A 17506-nucleotide genomic window follows, 5' to 3' on the forward strand; every position below is an offset into this window, starting at 1 on the left:
CTGGCAGGTGAGAGGTATGTAGTGACTGTTTACAAGAATTCTATGAATTTTTGAGGCTTATTTATATAATTTAGAAAGAGTATGTATTTAGAAGAAGAGAAATCTAAGTAGATATAGCCTAAAAAGTTGATATAATCTAAAAAGTTTGAATTAAAACACAGCTTAGAATTTTTGCAACATGGAACAATATTAGATGTGCAATCCATTTTTATTTTAATACATGCATAAATGTATTTATTAATAAGAAAACTATGTGCTTTAGAGTATCTATTTATTTAACTAAAAAACTGTATGTGTTCCTGAGCATTTACCTAACCATGTCTAACTTTTAAAGAGATTTAGAAGTGGCTGAACCCTGGTAAAAATGCTGAGAAACTCTAGAGGAAATGAAGTATTGGTGAGATTAGATGGACCGTAAGACCGAAATGAAGCTATTAGGAGGAAGAAAGGGGGACATAATGAGAGAAGAGAAGAGGGCTGTAGACAGAAGTGGAGGGTGTGAGCACGAACAGCATGGAGTCCCTGGGGAATTCCAGGACTGTGGGTCTAACTCAGCCAGGCACTTGACCTATGTCCCCACATCTCATACCTTGAGTTCTTCTGATACAAGTTTGTTTCTCACATTCAAAGGAAGCCATTTTCTTTCTTTTTAGCCTTTTTGATGTCTATAGGCAAAATCCCAGGGACAGAAGTTCAACCAAGTCTTTAATTTATACTTTTCTAAAGCCTGTATTTCGTCCTGGACAGCTTATGCATTACTCTCCTAAGAACTCGTTGACCTCAGTAAGTATTTCCTGAAAATGAGACCATTATTTGTCCTTACAGGGAAATTCATGAATGTATAAATGAGTGAACAAAGGAAGCCTTAATTTAAAAACAAAATTATTCATATTTGCTCAGCCAGGATAATGGATGTTCGTTCCTGACAGGCTTCTCTGCTCCTAGCCTCCTCCTGCTCTAATCCAACCTACCAGGAGAGGGACCTTCCCTAAAGCTTTGCTACTCAAAGTGGGGTTCATAATGCGGCAGTGGCACTGTCACCTGAGAGTCTGTTAGGCAGGATCTCGGGCCCTACCCCAGCCCTACTGCTTCAGAATCTGCATTTTAACAAGATCCCAGGCAATTTGGGTGCACATTACAGTAAGTAGCACCACAAAATTGAAACACAAATCTGACAATGCCTTTCGCCAGCTATAAAACCTTCAAAGGTTGCCACTGCCTTGGGAACAAAACCGAAGCTCCTAGCCTGACCTTCAAAGCCTTTGATGACACAATATCCATCTACCTTTCTACCTGACACCCTGACTCTTCTCCCTGTATCCCTGCACTCCAGCCACACCAAACCCTTCTGCCATCCCAGCCCTGCCCACTATGGCTTCGGGAAGCTGATTCTTCCATGACTATAACTCCTTTATGTATCTAGATGACCAATTTCAAAAGTCAGCTCTACCTCAACTTCCTCCAGGAAGCCTATTTGATTAAATCTGCCTGGAGGTAATCTCCCCAGTGTCCTAATACCCACCAGGCTGTGTCTAGACCTCCAAGGTACTCTGTACTTAGTGATTTTTACTTTTTTACCCTTAAATTGTTACTGATACAGAGTCAGCTTTTAAAAACCACCTGAAGTATAAAATCTTCCCTGATTAATTTTTTAACTTTGCCAATGTTCTATAGTGGGGACTCAATATACAGCTTTATTAAGTATTTGAATCTGGGGGCATGTACAGAATATTTACTGAATAAATAAATATGTTGGTATATACTTTTAAATACCATACATTAATAAATGAAGGCAGTTCTTGAATTTATGGTATTTGTTCCTAGTTGTATTCAGGTTGCTTCCTTAAAAATTCTCAAAATGGCACTTCCAGAAAAAAAGAGATTTCTAACAGGCACACACACTGAGCTACATCCGAGATGGCTCAGGGAAGCAATCACATAATTTTCATACTAAATGAAAATTTTTATAGTGGTTGTACAGGGAAACACTGAGTCAAAATGAGCAAGTTTCCCACACAGCGTGAGCAGCTTTATTCAAAAGGAGCAAATTATGGACCTTTCTGCAGCTAGATTTTTCACCCATGTGAGATGAATAAACTCCTCCTAGAAATGACTTTTATGAAATTACTTCTTCCAGGATACTTAATAGTATATTCTGGTGCCCCTGAAAAATTAATTAACCTTCCTGGTAACAACCTAACCCCTAAACCATTTGCAGTGTTTGTACTGTGGGTCAGGCTAATCTTCCCTACCTTAATTCACATCTAAGTGAGGGTGGTCTAAGTTACACTGGGGCCTCTTGGTTGCTGGCACTTTGTCTTGTGCCATTTCGTTAGATGACATCCCACTTAAGCCCAAATGTATGAACCTTTTTAAAATGGCAAACCTCTGAGATTACCAGAGAGAACTTTTTAACTTTTGGGGAGTGTTGGGAGGGAAGTAATACTCCTGCCATCATTACAGGTCAAAATACTGCTGCAGTAATGGGATGGACAAAGCTGCAGTTCTATTTTTTAGCCCTATCAGGGATAATTTTTCTGAGAGAGCCTAGAGTTTCAGAGCTTCAGGACCATACAGATATAGGGGGCCAGGCTCTGGGACTGGATTATGGGTCAATTGCAAGATCTACTAATCCTCTGGAACAAAAGTTATCTAAAAAAGTATCCTCAAGTCATCCTCATGAGACAAAGGAAAGTTACTGAAAATGCCACAACTGTTGAGCCATAACTAGGCCCTCTGGCCACTTGCTGTGGGAGCAAAATCTTCCTTTAACTCTGTGATTCTGGAACATTGGCTATTAAGCTGTGGGAGTTTTATTTTTCCTTTGAGGACAGATAAATAGCATTGCCATGTCTATAATAGAAAGCTGTCTGAACTGGCTCAGAACAGGAAAATAGTATTACAAATAATAGTAATTATTCTGTGCTGTTTAAGCAAATAGAATTAATATCATTAATACTTATTAATAATACACATATCAATAATGATGAGGTAATCAACTGATACAACTTTCTGTTGACATAAATAGTGTGCAAAGAAGAAAACATTTTCTCCAAAAGATGAAGAAATAGTAGTTCGTTGTAGGAAATATTGATAATCCCCTAAAAACGTGTTTCCCCTACATCGGCCCAAAGGGGTATATTTGTCTTCTTTTGTTAACTGGTCTCTGATGGGCTTTGTCCTCCCAAGTGTCAGCTGCTTTCAGCTGGAACCAGTCAGAGATGCAGCAGTGATGAGGCCATCCCAGGCACTGACAGTGCTACATAAATGTTTCCTTGTCCCCCCCACACTGGCGAAAGACAGGGCTGGAACAATAAGAGCTAATGATGGAACTCTGAAAGCTATCATTTTGAATCAGGCCATTACTTATGCCACCCTTATGAAAATCAAGTCAGGCTCATGCTCCGTTTCAGTTTCACTCGGCAGCTCAGCGAGCTCAGAGCAAACAAGGGGCTTCAGCTCTCCAAGGGGACGCTGGATGCCAGCATGGAATGACCACCAGCTGAGTCATGTTTCACACTTCACGGCTGGCCATGGTGTGTTACAGGCCAGCCTTCCAAACAGCCACATGCTGCTGTCTAGACAGACCCGGCTTTGCCTTCTGGCCAGTGTGGAATTCACCTGAGTCAGGGGATCTCTAGGAATTCTCCCCTCTTGTGCTTGGGGAACCTCTCTGTTGAATACCAGACCCATCCTGGCTTCTATTCTTACCATTCCATGTACTATTATGAGTAATTTAGACAGGCTTCAAGACACAGCTGTACAGATGCATGGGTGAGGCTTGCTGAGCCCAGCTTAGATTAGCAGCTCTGCCCATCTGACTCAAAGACTCACGATAAATAATATAGAGTTGTTGTTCTAAGTTCTAAGTTTTGGGGTGGTTTGTTACACAGTAGTAGCTAACTGATTCAACTCATCAGTACAGATTGATAAAAGCACAGTTTTTATGTTGGATCATCATAAGGTTAGAAAGGTAGGCTAGGCCAAGCTGCAGAGTCGTGAGTTAAAGTGGAAGACAGTTGGGAGCCATTCAAGACTTCTGAGCAGGGCACCAACATGAAGGAAAGCAGTTCTCCAGAGGCTCTACTCCACAGCAACAAGATGAAGAACAGAATGAAGTACAGAGAGTGGGGGACGGAGGGGTGATGGATGGCTAAAGAAACCAGAATGGAAGCCCTGCCCAGGCAGCAAAGAGCACCCGAACTAAGCCGGAGGCAGTAGGAACGGAGGTGTGGGAAACTCCAAAGACCAGACATGGAGGGAAGGAAAGTTGACTCTAAGGGTAGGTAGGTAGCTGAGAGGGTGACACAAAAGGGAGGAAGAAGGAAGAGTTGGTGATGTCATAGTTGAGAGGTCTATGGAAATTTAGATGGGAAAGTTTGTGCTTTAGGAAACATGGGACTATAACTCTGTAGATAGGACCCAGTAGGAAAAAATATTTCAAGGATATTTTCATAGAGGTGATGGTTGAAGGCATGGCTCTGAGCAAGAAAACACAGAAAGGAAATTAGCAATCAAGGAAAGAACCTTAATACCCATGTGCTAAATATGTTAGTTACCTACTACTGTATAACAAATTATCTCAAAATTTAGCAGCTTAAGACTTAGGAGGCTGGGAGCAATTTATCTGGGTGGTTCTCACTAATGGTCTCTTATAAGGTTGTCATCAAAATGTAAACCAGGGCTGTCATCATCTGAAAGCCTGACTGAGGCTGGAGAACCTGCTTACAAGGTGGTTCACTCATATGGCTGATGGTTGGAGGCCTCAGTTCCAGGTCATATGAACAGCATGTAGGGCTGCTTGAGGGTCCTCATGACATGGTAGCCAGATTCCTCCCAAATGAGTGATCCAACAGAGAGAGCAAGGCAGACTGCACACGTCATTTATGACCTAGCCTCAAAAGTCACATACCAGTACTTCTGTTGTGTTCGGTCAGTCACACAGACCAACCCTGATATGGTGTCACAGAGGACTCCACAAAGGCACGGGCGCCAGGAAGTGGGATCATTTGGGGCCATCTTGGAAGATGGCAAACACACTGAGGGTCAAGGAAGATGAGTAGAACTTAGAAGGATGTGAACGATAATCTAGCTGGGGAAGCAGGACTGCTACATGTGAACAGATCTGGCCTCCTACATGGGCCTTTGATCCCCTCCAAACACACAACCTCTAAAAAGTGTGCCTAGGAGAGAAGTTTTTGTCTTCCATTCAACTGGTTCCCAGAACACTTACCACATACCAGACAATGTGTCAAGGGTTCCCTGAGGATGGCACCATCATCTCACCATTTCACAGGTAAGGAAACTGATGCTGACATTACTAACCCAAGTTCCCACAGCTGATATGACATGGGGCTGGCATATGAGCCCAAGCTGTTCAACTCTGGAGCCCTCACTCTGCCCTTCTGTGCCACCATGCCAAGAGTGCAGGAGCCTGTGTGCTTTGGCCAGAAGCCCCAAACAAGACAAACCCAACAAGAGGAAACACAAGGAATGTGCCACTGAAGCTCCAGGAAGGGGAAGGACTGATGTCCACTGAGCCCTTCCTCTGTGCCAGGCACAGGCCAGACAGAGACAGAGAAATCAAGGCATGCTTACCATCCTTAGGGTCCAGTTTGCTCTCAGTGGGCTGCTCAATGAACTTCAGCAGTGGGGATCTCGACCTCTGTATGGTGGGAAGAGTAGGGTCACTGAACAGTATGGTGTCCTTGCCCCCTGTCATGAAAAAGGGGAAAATGGACATCTTATGTCACGAGTGGAGCTGTGGTTACATTGACCCCCCTCATGATGGACTGGCTATGTGGGTGAACAAGGCACCTTCATCAGTTGTAGGTAGGGGTTGAAGGAAGGGAAATGGCCATCAGGCCCATTCTGTAGTGTGAGGTCCAGGGCCAGAGTCCTGAAAGTCTGCTCAGGACATGGCTGCCCACAAATGCCACCATTAAGGAACAGCCTGTTACGTTGGACAAAAACTGAGTAGCTTTGATCTGGGTAAGACAATAACAATAATAACCACAGCAGAGTGCTTACAATTGTGGCTGTGGAGTTTTTATTTGAAAAGTGAGGAAAAATAACAGCACCCACTTCATTGGGTAATTGTGCTGAAATGAAACTGATTCATGAAAGCACTTAGACATTTTGTCAGCACTCAATAAATGTCATGTGTTGAAATTATTACTTTATAGTGGAGATAGCACTACCATATACACTATATCTGATTCAGTTCAGTTTGGTCATTAAGATTGAATAATAACTCTGTCATAAAGCAGGTAGTATCAGGTTCCCAAAATAATCACAGCTAAACTTTTACTTAGAACATACAGTCCCATACCAGACAAACCCTTTTATTTATCCGCATGGACTCCCTAAGTGGCCAGAGAAAGTTGAAGGCAAAGGAAGAAAGGAAAACCATCACAATGCTATTTTTGAAGTCATGGCAGGTTGTGGAGGTGAGGAGGAGGGAAGGGTGGCCTTGAAACTGAACCTGGTGGACAGACACAGAAGCAGACATGGAACACAGGGACATGGAATGCTGCTGCCCTAGTGGCCAGGAGAGCCCAGTAAGCAGGATTGGATCCCCAACTTCTGTCCAGGAGGCTGTAGGATTCTCTTGGTGGGAACCGTTGGCCAAAAATGAAAACCCCCGGGGCCGTGAGCCCAGACTATGCTCTCCAACCTTAGCTGCCTGACATTGAGCAGGACCTTTTCTAAAGCCAAGTCACTGAGCATTTCTGGTTCTCCGACTAGAGTCTCTAAAGTTGTATGATTTTACAGGGTTTCAAGTTCACCAAAGCACAGAATGGTATAAATGGAAAGACATCCATTCCTTTGGAGAACCAGGTGAACTTTGGCCTGTATCTCTGAGCCCTCAATTTGTTTGTAATAGTGTCTTTCCATTAGGCACATCTTATTAACTTGATTTCCAAGACTACAGCAGAGAGTTTGGCATATGGTAGGTACTTAATAAATAGCTGGTAAATGTCTGAAACAAATGACTGATGCCTTCTTGGGCCAACCGACGTCTTGGTGGGCATGGGTGCTCGCTGCTGCCTCAGGCAGACAGAGTAGGCTGTTAGCAGCCAGCACTCTGGTTTCTGCTCTCTGATGGTCACCCCAGAAGAACAGAAGTATGATAGGAGGAACCCACCTTGAGGTTCTTCACCACTGTTGTCTCATATGGGAAAAACCCAGAAATCTCCAGGGCCACAGTCTGGAGAGGTTTCCCAAAGAGAACTGTTAATCTGTAGCTTGGGATATTAAGAGGCTGCCAGAATAAAGTCAATGTACTCAGGTCACCCATTGTGCTGTAAAGATACCATCTGGAAACACCTTGTGGGATGAATGGTTCCCATGAATGGAGAACACATGCCTCAGGGTGGGCTTCTGTTTCTCTCCACCAAGGCAATAGTTACTGTCCTTAAGTCAGGGGCAGCACCACACTTCTTGACCCATCATGCCCTAGCAGGTAGGTGGGCAGTTCTCCATCCTTAAGGGGACTCGGTTAGAGATACACTCTGCCCCTCTCCCTCTGTGTCCCAACCAGCCTTCCAAGACCCCTCTACCCTGCCGGCTGAAGAATCAGGGTCCTGGGCAGAGCTGGGAGCAGCTGCAGCCACGTGAGCAAGGCAGACTGGGGAGATCTCAGCCTTCCTGACGTGAGGAATTCTCTAGAATGGAATGTCTCCGTGGCCCTCTCTAACATAGGGAGGGTGTCATCTATTTCACAATGGCTCCTTAAAAACGCTGGTGCCAGCAGCATTAATTCTCTTCAAGAATCTGAGCAATAAGCATGTAGAGAAGGGAAATAGAAGCCACTGTTCACCCATGTCCAACTGAGGTGGGGGTTGGGGAGAATATAAATGCCTCCCCAAATTCCTGCCTGGAAAGTTCATTTATAAAATATTTTAAGGATTCAGACCGTCCTTAGAAGGCTCTTAGTTCTATCATTTCTGAGTCCAGATTGCATCCATGTGGACTGAATTGCTCTCTAATCTGATGGTCTGCTGTCTCGTGGTTTCATTTTGGTTCTTGTGCTGGGAGTATGAGGAGTGGGGCAAAGGGGATCCACAGGCTAGAGCTAAACCATAACTCATGTGGAAGGTCAAACAGACCCTTCCCTTCAACTGGTGTCTGCGTGTCTGGAAGCCATCTCAACTCCTTACAACACAACATCTCTTATCCCCTTCTCCAAAACCTAGCAAGGACTTCCAAAATGCACATTTTCCAACTCAGGCTGATGCTTAGCAGGGGGAAGAAAGACTTAAAATGAAAAGCTCCAGGAGCCTGGCTATACTCTTGCCAAAATTTTTTTCTGGATTTCAGTGTTTCCTTTTAAAGCATGAGCACGTCCAGGAAAATGTCCCTCAGAGCCTAGCAAAGGTTCTGGGGAGAATAAACCTGATGGAAAGGGCTGGTGGCGGGGGGAGGTTGTTCCTTCCTGAGGAGCATAGTCAATTGCAATCCCAGCTTCCTTGCTGCAGACCCAGACCTTTTCCACTTCAAAGGGACTGGTTAAACAGTTCTGGATGTGCTTGCTATCCAGATGATTTCTCCTTGCAGGCTGTGACATCTGACACTGTGAAACTTGTCAGCTTCTCAGCAAGATCATAACTTTGCCACAACTCTATCAAACAGCATCAAGAGCTATAGAGTGCTGGCTGAGAGAGTAAGGAGGGAGGGAGAAGAGAGTCAAAGAAAAAAATCAGAGCATGCTCCAAGTCCAACAGTAATTCTGCCCTGTAGTAATGAGGGGTAGGTTCCTTCACCATCATCTAGAAGAAATTATTCACAAGTCCAGAAAAGATTGTTCTGGCTTCTGAATTCCTCTTCTCCAATCCAATTTGCTTTGAGAACAAGTTCCCTGCTCATCTGGCCAACCCCGTTCCTCTCATCTCTGAATTATAGTTCTCCAGTATGGTCGAGCACTGAAATGAAGACCTGAACACCTCCTGAGTTCCAGTACCAGCCTCTGTGGCCTTACGTATCATCTAACTTCCTAAGCCTGTTTCCCTATGTAAAACGAGGGGATCAGACTAGATCATGAAAGGGGAAAATGTTTTCTCTCACATGTCAACTCTGACCAGGAGGTGCTTCCTGGAAAGCCAATGTGGAAAACTGTTCTGAGGGCCACGTGGGAGATCAGCAAGGAAGAGCAAGGTGATTGATTAGCAATGTCTGCCAGTGGCATGGGAAAGGCTGTTGTGTAACATACACAGCAAGCGTCTGCTGTCCTTGAACTTTCTGGTCTCAGCTGTCCTTCCAGATCTGGCACTCGATGACTCTTCATATTATTCCCCCACGCACTACCATCTTTACTGCTCAGTTGCTCTGAATTATGTAGCATTTTGTGCTTTCCTCTCACTGCTTGATGTGTATTCATCTTGCTTCCCTAGTGGAACTAGGGATTTTTGAGGGGCCAAGGGGCATGTCTACAATGCATATAGAATTTTATTCACAAAGTTTATCAAAAAGATAGCAGCATATTGATGAATTAATTTATTAGAGGAGATACTAATCCTTTCAAGATGCTGGTAACTAAGAGAGAACCACAGTTCTCTGAAATCACTGGGACGCGGTCCCCTCCAGCTAGCCAGAACACTATGATTTGACTTCTACTTGGGGAGAGAGAAAGAAGAGGAGGAGGAGGAAAAAAAAATGGAAGAAGAGGAAGAGGAAGAGGAGAGGGGAATAAGGGAGGCAGAAAAGAACATGCTGATCCTTGTTTCACTATTCAGGAGGTTAAATGGAGACCATAACACAATGAGCAGACTAAAGGGACTGATGAGATTTACACTGGAAGAGGCCATTCCCCACACTCTGACCATGGTTTGAAAATAGTCATTAATTTAGGCAAATCTCACTGTATCATCCCTCATCCTTGCACCAGGGCAATGCTATTGCTATTACATAAACTCTTTCAGATCTGCGGAATTGCCACTCTTTTTCCTGTCCTTCCACTTTGTATTTATGTGGAGGCCAGAGGTTAAAACAAGCACGGCCATGGCATAAAATCCATTCAGCTGGGTCCTTCAAAGCTAATTTTACCATTTAACATTTGCTTTATACTAATTGAATTCTCTATTTCAATTGACTGCTCTAATCAGAAAAGAGCAAGGATACATACAGAATGAATTTCTATTTATTTACATGCAGGGGTGATATTAATTCACTGTGAATATTAGCCACAAACACAGATATTTCAAATAGAACATACTCCCAAATCCTACTGAAACATTGTAGCTCAGGCCTTCAGGCAGCAAAAAGAAGGAAAGAAACAATTATTATTGCATAATAGCCATTCCAACGAGACCAACCACCACGGGAGATACGGAATTCTCAGCATTCCTTTCCTATTCAACTTCTATCTTTTTACATAAGTTGTAGAAATAAAACATTGTGCAATTTCACCAAGTCGTTTGAAGAGAAAAAAAATTAGAAACTCCAGTACATGCACAGAAATAGCAATCTGACTGCACAAATAAATGATAACTTTGCCTGTGTTGAAATTCAATGCAGTGAAAGTTAGGCTTTCAAAGAAGATAAGGTTTTAACTGCCTCGAAAGGTTCTTGTGCAAAATGGATCACTCAAATCCCTTAGGATGGCACTCACCACTAATTAGTTCTATTAGGTCTTTTGACATCAAATTCAAGGAATCTTTGCTAAAAATTACAGTTCGTGAAACACTTCCAGGAAACCTAAAGCAGTGGTTCAGATTTACACTAAGAAAATGTATTTTGTTGTCCACGGCCCTGTGGCAACATTTATTTCTCATACATTACCGGGAAGCAACAGATACAATTCAAGGGGGAGAGGAGCCTGGTTTGTGCAGAAAGGTTAAGTAACTAAAAATATATGTACAACGTTGCTTCCAGGGAAAGAGGAGGTGGTGGAAAATGATAAATACAAGTTTCAGGAGTGTGTAAAGAAAAAGGGGAATAGTTGAAGGGCAGGGGTCTCATGAAGGGGATGTTTTACCAAGACAAACGGGATAAATATAGCTAATTAAAGTGAAACACCAGTCTCCTCACACCATGGACAACTGAAAAAAATCTCCAAAGGAAATTTTGACTTTCAAGCTATGTAGAAAATGGGGTGGGGAAGAGAAGAGGCTGTAAAGTGCTTTTCAGTTAGACAATTATCGGCTCCTCTATTCATTTTTAGGACTGATGATTAAATTGAACAAGTCTTCGTAAGTTCTTACATTCATTTTTAGAACTGATGATTAAATTGAGAAAATCTCTGTATATTCTTACATTCATTTTTAGGGGTGGTAATTAAATTGAATAAAGTTTTATAAGATACCTATGGGTAAAGAAATGAAACAGTTTTCTACATTCACAAAAGTTAAAAATTGAACATATACAGACATAACAATAACAATTTCAGAATGTAGGCTCGCAAAACTTCAGAGTTTCACAGATGAGAATTTGCTTATTTATTTAATTTTTATGATTTCCTCCAAAATGATGGTTTTTAAGTTTAAAACACTTGTACATTTCTCAGCAATGATCTTCAAATGAAAGGACACTGAAAAGATAGGACCTTCTTTGTAAATGAGGTGACAGCATCCTTTGTTAAAAAACCAGAAAACAATTTTTATGAAGTTCTGTTTACCTGGAAGACTCCACAAACCAGAAACTTCCAGAGTTCTTAATTTTTTCTCCAGTTCAGCCACGCGATTCCCTAGGATTCTGGAAAAGGGGAGAAAATAACAACCGATTAATGAGCATCTCATTAGCTTTCAGGGCTATTAGCAGGTTCCTTGGAAAATCCACTAGTACCCTAGTAAAAAATGTTTTGAGATTTAAGATATGTGTGAGTGTACATTTGTTGAATATACCTATATATTCAATTATACTCCCACCCACTGACACATATACTCTATTGAAAGCACATATGAAAATATAAAGTAAATGATTTAAAATATACTAAATTCTTGCCATTCAAGTGAGTTCCCTCCCACAAAGGTAGTTCCCCTGGGAAGCTAAATAATTATTCCACCATTGCCCGAATGTCTTACAGGATTTCTATTTGGGAATTGCCCATTGTTAAAGATGACAATTAATTTTGAATTCCCTTACTAATATCACAACCTGATTCTTTGAGGATGATCTGAGTTTTGGAAACAATCAAGTCTAACAAATAAGATGAGTAAACATGCTTGGTAATGAATTTTTTGAGTCAATAAAATAATAAAATTTGCCTTCTTAAACCTAACCTATAGCTGATTGGTGTCCATATCCTTGATAGCTAGCATAATGCCTGGTATATGGTAGGTGTTCAATAAATATAGTTGATTAAATAAATGCTTTCCTTTCTTCATGGCTTGTAGTTATCTATGGAGAGAATTAAAAAACAGGCTTTTCAAAAGAACTGTCAGTAACTGCAGAATAACTAGACTAATTATGTTGCTTTCCAAAATGACCATTCTGACTCGCTGTCACATATAAGTTCTGGAATGTATATTTGAAAATATACTGTTTATTTGGAAGCCAAATTCTGTATGGGAAGACATAGGTAGGCAAATATTTCACCTCCTTCACTCTACACAAAATTAAATACAGTTGGGAAATGATTTCATAGTCATCTAAAACTTCAATCACCTTCCATTGGCCTGGAAATTGAAAAACTAGTCTTTATATTATTTGGAGGACTGCCATTGCTGTGTTAAAATGATGTGGAAATCACTTTCATAACAAAGTTTCAATTTCTTTCAGCAGGAGAAATCAGAATTGTTCTCCTACCTCTCTTTCTATTCCAGAGATAGCTGCACACACCCACATACATGCGGAGACATGAATATGTATATATCTGCACATATATATGGCTTTGGAGTCATCTTTATTTTACCTGAATTGACTTGCAGCACATTAATTAATATTCTCTTTGAGTTCACAGAAAACGTGGTTTTCTTCACTGAGATTCTTAGAGCTTTTCTTTTCTTCTTTTCTTTAAGTCTTAAATTCTGCATAGTGTTTATCAATTACTTTCCATTTTCACTCCATTTGTTGGGTCTATTCTGCTTTCATGTCTCTGACCCTTCAATAAACACCATTCTTCGTAATCTCGTTTTCAATATTTTGCTCAGACCCTCTGATCCAAGCTCCCTTTTCACCAGCTGATGGGTTTGAGATGCAATCACAGCCCTGTTCAAGTTGATGCCTGTGTCTTAACGAGATCAGATCACCTGTACGTGGCTGCCTCTTGGAAACAAAAGATAAGGCTTAACACTTCTGTGTATGCTGAAGGGTGCCCCTCAGGACAACGTTCAAAGGCATGGTAAAGAGATATCTGGTTGTATTTTTTTTTAATGTTCCTGGATAACACAGCCCTCTCTCCCAGAAATGGACCAAGGTGAATTTGCTGGTGTCCCCAACAATCTACTCTGAAAGAGCCTGCCTAATTTTGTCAGTGGTGACTACTTTTTTCTTTGGCCTGACACAGGCATCTGTCACAGGGCTGCAGGTACTAAACTGGACCCAGCAGAAGTCATGGTAGTAGTGATAATTCCATCAACATCAGATACACTGTTGTTAACACAAGCAGCACAACGAATCTTACCCAACTTGCATGATCACATGTGACCTGACAAGAACCCTGCAGTGTATTATTGTGTAACTATATTGAATAACTAAAATTAACTGTATTATTGTATAAATAGAATTGTATTATCTATCCTCCCTTTACATATCTGGACCCAAAGGAACAGAGGGTTTAAGCAACTTGCCCAAGGACACACAGTTCATCTCAAAGCTGTGTCTTTTCCCAACTCCCAGGGCTCTCATCCCCCATACTCAACTTCTGCCATTAGGAAACAGAGGCACGGAAGTTAGTTAATTTGACCAAAACCACATACAGGACTCAGATGGTGATGAGTCTGGATTAGAACCTATGCCTCAGTTTGTCTCCAAAGTGCATGCTCTTAACCAATGACCCATAATGGCACCTAAAAACAAGCATTCCCATGCCTGGAGCAAGTACTTTTGAAAAACCATTTACAATAGAAATACAGTTGCAACCACAGGTGACTTGCAAAATACAATCCAAGATATTTCAAATGACAAAGGTTCCTCGTGGTAAGCTTCACACTGAACAAATGTGGCAGGTGGTTCCCTGGACGTGGTGTGATACAGCCCAGGGACAGGACAGCTCTGTGGGTGTTAGCAGTCTATGGTAATCACAGGTGGAGACGGAGGAACAGGAACAGGGTCTGTTCAATTTAGTTTGACCAATCAACTAACAATTACTGAGACTGTAGAAGATAATGAAGAGAAGCAGACCCTGTCCCTGTATTTAAGGGACTAAAGTCTGGTGGGAAACAGGTAGACAGCCACATATACACAGACATACACACATGGACAGGGCCATTGGCAGGTCTGAATAACAGTTGATCCTTGTTAATCAGTTGTTCTGTACCAGGTGTTCCTCTAAGCACTGTGCAGAGATTATGTCCTTAGTCCCTGCACCGACCAGTGAGGCAGCTCTTACTATGCTTAGTTTGCAGATGAGGGAACTGAGACTCAGAGAGATCAACCAACTTGCCCAGGGTGACACAGCTGCAAAGTGGGGGACCCAGAATCAGCACCTGGGCCTAGAAATACATAAGCCTTTCAATAAAACTGTAGCATGGAAGTGAAGAGTAAAGGAAAGGTGAATCCACTGGGCCTTCTCCGAGGGGGAACTGTCAGGCAGTGGGGAACCAGAGGGCGGAGCACACACTAGCAGAACAGAATACCTGTAGTCCTACTTCGAATGCTCCGCCAAAACAAAGCTACATTATCTTAGTCACAAGCAGCAAGCAGACCAAAGTCACATTCTACTCTTAGACCCCACTCCGTTTGTCATATAATTAGTTACCTTTGCATGCCCTCAAATAAAACATTCATTGACAGTATGAAACTTAAGGCCTTCTAAGTATTAAAAATGGCGCATTAGGTAATTCACATACTGATAGGAAGCAATCTTCAAGATCTATTGTTATGGGGAAAAAAGGCAAGGTGTACAACAGTGAGAAAAACTTTTTTGGGTGAATGCTACCTACTGTTTGTTAAACAAGAGTAAGTACGAAAGAAAAGAATGTCTATATCTACATAAATATATTTGAGTATTTATGTGTGTCTATATGAATGTATTACGTACTTCCTTACATATTGTATCCTTGGGAAGGATATATAAGGACTGAGGAATGATGGTTTTTTTCAGGAAGGAGAATTGGTTGGCTGAGAGAAAGCAGCAGAGAGATACAGTGTTTAATGTTTCAAAATTTGAACCAGGAGATGGTTCAAGATTTTTGGAGAAGAGTTGAAAAAAACTGTAAAGGTACATTAAAATTAAAATAAACCTGGCAATATGAACATGTGTGTTTCCCAAGAGAGGGCAAGAGCCCATGGAACCTGCCACGTGTGTGGCTGGAAGGAGCTGTGGTAGGAACGCATCAGGAAATCAGTCTGTCACGAGGTGTGGCAGAGCAGGCCCACAGCTTGGGGACACTGAGCTTGGCTGGCAGTGGCACGAAGCCTAGGCTTCACTGGGGGCTTGCAATGTGATCAGAACTGTAGCTGGCAAGTGGCTGGTAGGCCTCGGCGGAGGCAGGGCTGGAGTCTGAGGGTGGAGGATGGACAGGAGGGTCTTCTCAAGAAAGAGGTGACGGTCTGGTGGGAAGAAAGCCGAGGGGGCAGGTAGGAGATGGACACTGAAGGCCCACGGTAAGCACTCAGGAAACGTGTGTGGAGTAAATGGATGCATGGAGACCATGTAGCCCAATGACCATTTGGATGTACTAAGGGAACAGGAACAAAGGATTAGAAGAAGATGTAATCATCTGTTTGTCAAATAATCATGACCATGTGCTGTGGGTCCAGCACTGTCCTGTGTACTCAGAGGGAGAAGTGACCGAAACAAACCTTCTGGCCTTGGGACAGCTTTAACCCGAGTGATGTGGAGGTTTGTGGGACCTGGGTATTAAGATGTGTGTGAAGCCCATTAAATATTCTTCAAATCATGCTTTACACAGCTGCATAAAATTCTACCTTATAGCTTTACTATAACCTCAATGATTCTCCCATTTAAAAACATTTGTATTGTTTCCTTTTTTTTTTTTTTTTTTACTTTTAAAAATGAGTCCATAGTGAACAACCTTATGTATATATCCTTGAGGGTCATTCTGGTTTTTTTCCTTTAGGATAAATTCCTAGAGGCAGACCACCTGAGTTTTTGAGGCAGGCCATAAGCATTTGAAAGTGTCTTAAAACATACTAAGGAATGGATGGTCCAGCCCCTAGACCTGTCGAATTTGAGGAGCAGAAAGGATATCGGGGAAACTGTCAACCTGGCAGTTGGAAATAGGGGGTCTTGCTCTTGATGGTGAGGTGGGGACAGGACTTCTGGGAAGAGTCTGTAGAGAACAAGAGGTAAAAGAGAGGGGGAATGAGGTCCCCAGGCCCCAGGAAGAAGAGGAGGAGGGGGTGCAAGGGAGGGGGAAGAAGAGCAGAGGAAGACAGGAATGAGCAGCAGAGGAAGCTGGAGGAATCCAAGAAGATGGGTTTCAACATGGTAATTGGGATGTAGAAAAATCACAGAAGAGACTCAGAAAGGGGGTACGGGGATACTGGTGACCTGCAAAGGATGATTGTTATGAAAAATTTTAGAAGAGGTCTTGGGAAGTAGTAAAGCTGAGAAGGTCTTTCTTTGTGGTGCAAGGCATCACCAGGGGTTTACTGAAATTCAGAATCCTGACATTCCCTCTGGCAAATACCCCTGAATCTTTATTTCAAAGCAAGCACCCCTACCCAAGTAGTTCCAACATAGGTGCCCCCTCAGACACACTTGGAGGGACTGGCTGTTGAAGTTGAGGTGGCCCCCATGTTCACAAAGACTGCAGGTGAGCAGAAGTGACGGGGAGCCACAGGGCTGAGGAAAGGCTCTGGGGATTGAGGAAGATCTGCAAGGTTTCTGGATAAAGGGGCAGAATCCAGCCCAGGGGCAGCAGCTGAGCTGGAAAGAGGAGATCCCAGGAGAGCCAGGCCCCAGGAGAGATGGTGTGGGCAGGCTGGCAGGCCACTGTGTTTCCCAGAAACAAGAGGAAGATGGGGGGCAGGGGGGACACTGGTTTCAGGGGAGCTGGTAGTCTTGGGGCTCATGATGAATAGCCCGTTTTCTCAGAAAGAGAGGAACTGAGGTCACCTGCTGATAAAAAAAGTGAGGGCTTAGAAGCCCTGAGAAGTTTTGAAAGAGTGAGTGCTTTATAGGGGGTCCATGAGGACAAAGGAGGCTCCTGTGGACTGTGAGCTGCAGGGGATTCTGCTGCTTAAAAGAGACCTCAGACCTATTCTGGGGAGATTCCCATTTCTTCTCCCTCCCCTGAGAAGTATCTGTGTTTTAGTATCTGGCTGCTTCATTCCTTCGCTAAGATTTCTTTTAAAAGAAATTTTAAATCTTCTTCTGTCAATAAATCACCCTTGTCATCCCTTTGAGATTGGCCGGACTCCCTCCTCTGCTCTCTGCCTT

General features: G+C 42.7%; 1 protein-coding gene across 5 annotated transcripts in view; it reads right to left on the reverse strand.

The window, feature by feature from the left end:
• CCDC149 (coiled-coil domain containing 149) overlaps window positions 1-17506 on the reverse strand; it is a 100224-nt gene that overhangs the window by 9093 nt on the left and 73625 nt on the right. For 4 of the 5 annotated variants that reach the window (XM_036920995.2, XM_036920999.2, XM_036920996.2 and 1 more), the window contains 3 exons: window positions 11615-11691; window positions 10214-10246; window positions 5599-5715 (listed from right to left, as the gene is read on the reverse strand). In XM_036920995.2, the coding sequence (XP_036776890.1) occupies window positions 5599-5715; window positions 10214-10246; window positions 11615-11691 (227 nt within the window). The remainder of the gene's footprint in view (window positions 1-5598; window positions 5716-10213; window positions 10247-11614; window positions 11692-17506) is intronic. The other variant, XM_036920998.2, reaches the window with a different exon arrangement.

Source organism: Manis pentadactyla, chromosome 5 (assembly GCF_030020395.1).
Source record: "Manis pentadactyla isolate mManPen7 chromosome 5, mManPen7.hap1, whole genome shotgun sequence".
Classification (NCBI taxonomy): Eukaryota; Metazoa; Chordata; class Mammalia; order Pholidota; family Manidae; genus Manis; species Manis pentadactyla.